A 7,783-nucleotide genomic window follows, 5' to 3' on the forward strand; every position below is an offset into this window, starting at 1 on the left:
TTATCCTCTTTTTATTTTATATCGATTTTTTTTCCAAAATGTAAATGTCAAATCAAACATGAAGATATTAACCGGTGGTTTTATTCTTCTAATCATCTACCTATTTGTCTATGTTAATCATTTTACATTGGAACATTATGTCGAATAATTACAAAATCATTAAAATATATGGTTGTTATCTAAGAAGTTAGTAGTGCAACAGCCAACAGTAGTGGAACCACCGCCATAGTCCATACGAAGTCATAATTAATCACTATTAGGAAGAATCGACAATGAGAGCGACCGCGGGCCACCCTAGTTATAGACAGTCCAAACTATTCTATTCCACCAAAGGGACTACTAATTTTATATATCCTTATCCACAAACGCCATCGAAATTACAAAATACTACAGCTCATCATATCACTACTGAGCACGCTAACAAGCGCCGCTCCTCTTAGTCGCTGGCATCCGCCGCGTATGGATGCCTTCCTCTCACCGAACCCAACTATAATTATTCTAGAAGATGAACAAAAGAAAAACTCATAATTAATATCTTTAGAAATTTAGACTAGAAATTCTCCATTTGTCCGTCGTCGTCAAATCCACTTCTCTCTACCTTATTCTCGCGAATGGAGCGACGCGAAACCCATCCGCCGCCGCCACGTGGAACCCAACGGCGCGGCACGTAACATCAACTGCGGCGGCGCCGGAGCCGGTGGCCATGGGATTAGTCGTTCTCCGGTAGGAGCCGAGCCACTTGGCGAGCATGTACCGGCTCTTCCGCCACGGCGGCACGTGCAGCTCATTCCTCCGGAGCGATCTCCTCGCGGCCTCCGCCATTAACCTCACCGCCTTCCCGATCGCCTCATCCCTCGCCACCACCACCTTCGGCACCGCCGCAACCACCCTCGCGTACTCCTCCGTCGCCCTTGCCACCTCCATCCCCGTCGCGAAATCCCAATCCACGATGTACCTCATCCTTTCCTTCTCTGGCGAGATCACGTCGATGTACTCGTAGCTCCCGGCAGTGATCCCACCGGAGGTCTCCCATCTCGCCTTGCAGATACCGGCGTCGTACCCCGTCGCCCTCAGCCTCGCCATCACCGACCTCCGGAACGCCGATCCGGCCGTCCTCATCCCCTCCTCAGCCTCCATCATCGCCGTCACATCGGCGACTAGCCGGCTACGGAACGGATCCATCTCCGCCGGCGGATCGAGGAGCTCTCTCACCCTCGCCGCCGCCGCCGCTGCCGCCCGATCAGCACCGCCTTCCTCGTCGCGATCGCTCCCGCGGTCGGATCTCTCATCCTCTGATCCGGCGGAGCCGGCCTCGAGGAAGGCTTGAACAAGGCCGGAGAGGCAAGTGGCGGCCTCGTGCTCGCTGCCGCTACTGGAGTATCCGGTCATCTCTCCGCGGAGGCGGGCTCGAACCTTCTCGTCCAAAGGGTCGGTTACCCGCTTCGCCCGGACGAATACCGCCATTTGCCGGTAAGCAATTTCCCCCAGCTCTGGCGAATTCGTATAGGATAGAAGAGAGTTCTGGAGATATCAAGGACCACCTGCTATCTTCGTCCTTTTATAGATAGGAAAGAACCCAAAGCTTTAATCTTCTAATTTAAAATCATACGTGCCAATTTTACAATAGAATATTCTTCAGCAGTTAAAAGTAAAATAAAAAAAAAAATGTATATATATATATATATATATCATATATAGGTAAGGATTATCCATTAACTAGTTCAAAACATTTTTTTCGTACGGGAATATGCCCGCAGTGTTCCCCACGAGCTTAGCACGTGACGGAATATGCCTCGGCATCCAGCTAACAATTCGTGGGGTCGCAACTCTCGCACGTGTCTGGCGCGTGCGGCCGTGCGCACTAATGGCTCAGATTCAGTGTCTCGCACGTGTCTACGTAGACATGGGGCTGAGCACTTGACTTGGCCCTTCGTACTTCGTATGGATGCAAATTTACCACCCCGTGGGCGTGACACTGATCGCCGTTTCAATGGCCTCGACAACCATTTTTGTGTTGCATGGTTTCGTTTTGCTTCCCAATCTCTATAAAATATCTGGATATACAACTTTATTCTTATGTAAGTACATACATACATATATATATATATATATATATCGTAAACAATCTTAGTTTAGCCTTGAGATGTAATACTACGTGCTTTGTTTTGAAACGTGCACTATAAAATGCTTGGAATAATTCAACATGTCGGAATAAGTTGGTATATAAAGAGGGACTAATTAATAAATAGAAAATAGCATATGTACTTATATATATATATATGTATATTTAAGTTCTAAGTCATTCTTCTTAATTAATAGTTATGAGTCCTAAATTAGTTTAGCTATACTTTATTCTTTAAACTTGACTAAGCTAGGTTAAATTGATTTAGACTAATATAGTACTTGGATCTAAACAAGTAAACTAGTGTAATAATTATAGTTGATGTGACATAAAAAATAATTAATATAGAAAATATTTTGGCAAATGATAAAATACTCTTATAGTAGATGCGTATGGAGAGAAATATTGAAATTATAATTGATTAAAGTGATCTATTTTCAAAGGTACATTGCTAAGTAGATGTTGTTAGTAAATATAAATATTATATGTATAATGAGATGCGAGAGGTATTATTAAATTAGTTTTTGAAATAAATTTATTATTTGGATACAAAACTAATTTGATTCGATTCACTATACTATAATAAATTTATACTTATTCCCTATCCAAATACAACCTTATTATTTAATCCTCCTCTAATTGTGTGACAAAGATATGAGTAGTAGATATACATGAATCATGTTCTGAAAAGAAAAAAAACAAAAGAGATATATGTCATGAGATATATCTTAGAGAAATTGCATAAAAACACAATTGGTCTGCCTTCAGGCAGGTCTCTTCTACGGATCATAGTTCGATCTGCTATATTTTTTGTTTCCTTTACATATAAGGTATTTTCTATTTCTTTCTTCTAAATTTGTCATTTTATCATTTAAAGCCTCATTAAATACTAATAGGACAATATATTATACAGAGACGTTACCTGTATTCTTTTTCTAAATAATTTCTTTTTCACAAAACCCCTTGAACTCTTTTTGCTACACATTGACCCATGAACTATCAGAAATATCTCAGCCCTCTCACGCCGTTGACAGAAATGATAAATTGATCAAATTACCCCTCCACTTATAATAATAGAATAATTAAGTGGCTTAACTAATATTAAATTTTTTTAAATATTTTAAATTTCTTCATTGCCCTCTATCCTAATCCTTTTTCTAAACACATTCCTCTCCACTTCGAGCACATCCCATCCCGTTGACAGCCCACAAGAGCAAGGCGTGACACACGATCGCCTTCGGCTGGCCATGGCCTGTCGATGAAGGGGGTCCCTATGGCGGATGAGGTCGATTTCGGTGTTGTGGGCCTCGTCGTGCATGAACTCAAAGCGGACCCGGCCGAGGTCGATGGGGGAAGCTGCTGTCGGCGACCTTGGGGTTGGCAGAGGTAGAGGAGGTGATCTAATGGCTAATAGCGAAGGTGAGGAGAAGGTGACGAGGAAACCCTTTGCCTTCTTCATCTTGTTTTCTGGGTGAAGGGTGCATCATCACCGTCGCTCATCTCTCCTCCCTTCTCTGCTTTCTCATGTGGGAGCCAGCAAGGTTGGTGGAGATGGGACATGGAGGTTGATGGCGACAAGGAAGGAGGAGGCCTTGCCACTTCTGTTGCTATGTCAACAACCTAAAGGAGCAAGACGTAATGCAAGACACAAGGCCGCCGACCCCAACTTGGCGGCAGATGAGGTCAGCGAAGGCAGGGGGGCTTGCGGCACATGAGGTCGAGCTCGATAAGGAGGACAAAGGGTCCTAGGGTGTTGATGTTGGCCTTCATGGCCTCGCCCGTGATGGCCATCAAGTCTTAGAGCAATGAGCAGTTCTATCTCGCCTTAATCAATCGTAGTCGCGAAGGCTATGAGGTAGCTACCGAAGCTACACTAATCCAAGATCCAACTCTGACAAGGTCTTTGACGAAGTTGAAGTCGAAGAGGATGTGGATCTTGCTCATGATCTCATAGCTGTGGAAGATGAGCACAGTGGATTTGAGCTCGAGCATGTCGCTCTCGATCGACGATAGGCTACAAAGGAGGTGACGGTGGTCAACACCGTGGAGGCAATAACTATGGTAGTGGGCTGTGGAGGAGGCGACGACGGTGTTGGGCTATGGCGGTGGGCTAGATAAGAATAGGTGACCGTAGCTATGGAAGGAGAGGATGAGAAGGGGTATTATCGCCCACCAAAAATTTTCTTATGACTTGCATGTGATTTGCACATGTATGAGGGGTAAAATTATCATATATTTATCACGTGACATCTTTTGGATAAAAATGGGTAATGGAACCTTAACAAAAGAGGTCAAGTGAGATATTTATGATAGTTTAGGAGATCATTATGTACCATAAAAAAGTTTAGAGAGTAATTTTGGAAATGAATGATAGTTTAGGGAGTGAGAAGAGAATTATCCAAGAAAAGATATATATTTGTCCATTTTCTTTTTAGCTACTCATAGCACTAATATTATCTCTTTATTAAAGGTTGATTATAGCATTTGATTCTTTTAGCTCTTTTAATTTCTTTTAGCTAGTCATAGCATCAGTCTTATTTTAGATTGTTTGATTATAGTTCATAGTTCATTTACAATTCACAGTTACCGAACAAAATTTTTAACTCCACGCTCTTTTTACTTGTTATTTTATATCTCACTCTTTTACTATGTTATTTTACTTGTACAAGGCTTGTATATAATTATTTCCAATGAAAAACATAAAGAAGATTATTCTTTTAGCTCTTTCAATTGAAGATGGATGAAAAGAAATAAGAGAGATACTACTCTATTTAAACTTTTAGAGATTTCATAATCACTAATACTTTTCTAATGTACATAAACACTTTTATTTATCTAACACAACTTTTTAAACGTATATGAGATTTTTTTTTCTAATTGAAAGAGTTACAAGAATCAAATGATATAATCAACCTTTTAAAAGGAGAGAATATTGGTGCTATGAGTAGCTAAAAAAATTGACAAACATTTATTTTCAACGAAAAAAAAGTAGAAGACAGAAAGTTAATAAATATAACTAAAAATTCATAATTTAACTATAAAATTCATGAATTAACAATGATGTAATTCGTAGTTTTTTTTTTTTCAAAATTTATAGTTAATTTACAAAATTTGTAAACTAACTATGAAATATGGTCCGAAAAAGAAAGAGAATGAGAAGTGTTAGATAGATACTACTCTATTCAAACTTTTAGAGACATTTATAATACTAATATCTTGTTAATTTGCAGTATCTATAACTAGATAGTTTAACTTATTTGCAATATAGATTAAATTTTTTTAGAGGAAACCGAACAATTTGAATTAAGCAATTCTCTTTTTTCTAAAGAATTGATTATAGAGTTTTTAACTATTTAACTAATCCTAATTATCTCACCACTATCTTCGATTTGTCTCTTATTTTTTTTAATTAAAGAACAATTAGAGAGACTTGCATAGAAAAAAAAGAGAAAAATATTAAGAGATAGAAGAAGAAGAAGAACAACAACAACAACAACAACAACGAGAACAAGAAAAAAGAAGAAGAGAAAGAAGTAGTAGCAACAATAGTAAAAAAAGAAGAATAAGAAGAAGAGGAAGAAAGAAAAGAGCACCGGTAACTTCTCTTTATTCTTATATTGTCTCATCAACATTTCATAAACACTAACGGGTATAAAAACAAATTTGGAAGAAGAAAAGAGAATACCTCATCTATAAAATAATAAAAAACCAAAACCAGGCCCAATAAATACATATGATATCAGAGTAAGAGGCTTTGAATTTGGATCTAGCTCGGACTTATCGTTTGCCCTTGGGAACAACTTTTGTTAATAAAAAAAGTAGTCACTTGTATAAATTTTTTTACTTTTAATGTTTGATTATTAAATATAAATCAAAAAATTAATTTTCTTACCTATCAAAAACATCTCCACCTTTTTATTTTGACCTCTTTCTTGAAAGAAGAAATTTACTTGATTAAAATCAGTAATTTTATTGAATTCCACTTTCTTACTACTAAATACACCCATAGAGTGTTCATAAAATTAATCAAATGATACTCACATGTAATTTTTTGACAAAAAAAAAAAATCTAACGAATAGACGAAAAAGAAATAACTTTATTAGAATAACAAATAATAAAGTTAAAACAACAATAGCTAGTCAATAACAAATGCACCCCCAGTATTACTAAAACCAATATATATTTTATGTAAAATACTGCTTGATTTATATAATTATTCTTAAGAAGAACATATCTATACAGACATCTCTTCCATAGTTTTTGCATACCAGTGAGCAGACAGCACAGATCTAGTGTAGATCTTTCTAAGAAAAAGGCAAAATAGAGGCTATAGATGTTTAATCACGATCTATATTTGTATAAGTTCATCTCAAATTTATGTCATCAGGCATTAGATTATATGTTTGTTAAGAGGTAGTCAGGATAGCATTGTAAGTTAAGACATTAAATTATATCACAAGTGATACTTTAATTTTTAACGAGCAATCTACGCATTTAGCTTGGCAGATAAGTTAGCATCAGCTAATCTAGTCAAATGTGACGATAATATTAATTATAGTAACGTATATGTGACCGATCCTTATTCTTATCCATATCCTCTTGACAAGATTAATTCTTCTTCTTCTTCTTCTTCTTCTTCTTCTTCTTCTTCATATTTCTCTATTTTGAGAATTCATATCTATTTGACATGATTATGAATGCAAACAATTAATAATTAATCATATGTCTGATCTCAACTACATTATATGATTGTGTATAATTAAATTGGATTATTTTTTATCTCCAGATATTTTTACCTCGTTGGGCATCATATTATAATTATGTCTCTTGTGCCACGTTAGATTGATTATTAATCCTTATCCCTTATTCATGCATCTCAACTGTCATTATATCATAAGATATCTTGGTCGGGTGCAATAACTTGATAAGGTTGCAAAACGCAAGGTGATGATAAATTAATTTTGGTAGACAAAAAAGATTTTGGATAGATTATAAAATTACTAACTCGAACTCTTTTATATCATATATTCTATGTCCAGAAAAGAAACTTCAAAACTAAAGATTAAGCCATAGATTGTATCATTGCTAACTCTTGTTTGTCTAATAATATGACAGGACTCAGCCGACTTTTCTCAAAAGAATGAGAAAAGATATTATATCGTTGAACAAAATTTTCTCACACCTCCCAACCGACGTGGAGATCTACACGTAAAGATTTATTTATTTATTTCTAGTTTAAATTAAAAGAAAGAAGCATTATATCTTATTTAAAGTCATGGCGAGTCGATTGAATATAAATACCGGCGTTCATAATTCTTTAACGTAGAAGTCAAAATCTTGGTAGGCCTGGAAAAAAAATATCAAACCATGAATGACTCCATTAGGGATAATGGAAAATTTTTCTCTTGATATTTTCGTATACGTATTAATTCCCAATTGACAGGAGACGAATCTGGACATCGTTTCTTGAGAATTTATAGATGTGGATATTGTTTACATATTATATTTATCTTTTTGACATTTTGGATTTTATTTTGTGAATTTTACTCTCTTTTTTTTTAACAAAAATCAAACATGTTTTTTTCGACGAGGTGGGACATAGTCGTTTCTGCCACATTGTTAGCTCCTTTTCATGGCTATCTGGCGTACTAATAAAACCA

At 36.8% G+C, this 7,783-nt stretch overlaps 1 protein-coding gene across 1 annotated transcript; it reads right to left on the reverse strand.

Annotated features, from left to right (window-relative positions):
• Window positions 1-322: 322 nt before the first annotated feature.
• On the reverse strand, window positions 323-1,660 carry LOC140793110 (uncharacterized). Its single transcript, XM_073144482.1, has one exon. The coding sequence runs from the start codon at window positions 1,462-1,464 to the stop codon at window positions 595-597; it is 870 nt and encodes a 289-aa protein (XP_073000583.1). The 5' UTR covers window positions 1,465-1,660; the 3' UTR covers window positions 323-594.
• Window positions 1,661-7,783: the final 6,123 nt, after the last annotated feature.

The sequence above is a fragment of the Typha latifolia genome, chromosome 7 (genome assembly GCF_019914945.1).
Source record: "Typha latifolia isolate L0001 chromosome 7, TyphaL0001v2, whole genome shotgun sequence".
NCBI classification, from domain to species: Eukaryota; Viridiplantae; Streptophyta; class Magnoliopsida; order Poales; family Typhaceae; genus Typha; species Typha latifolia.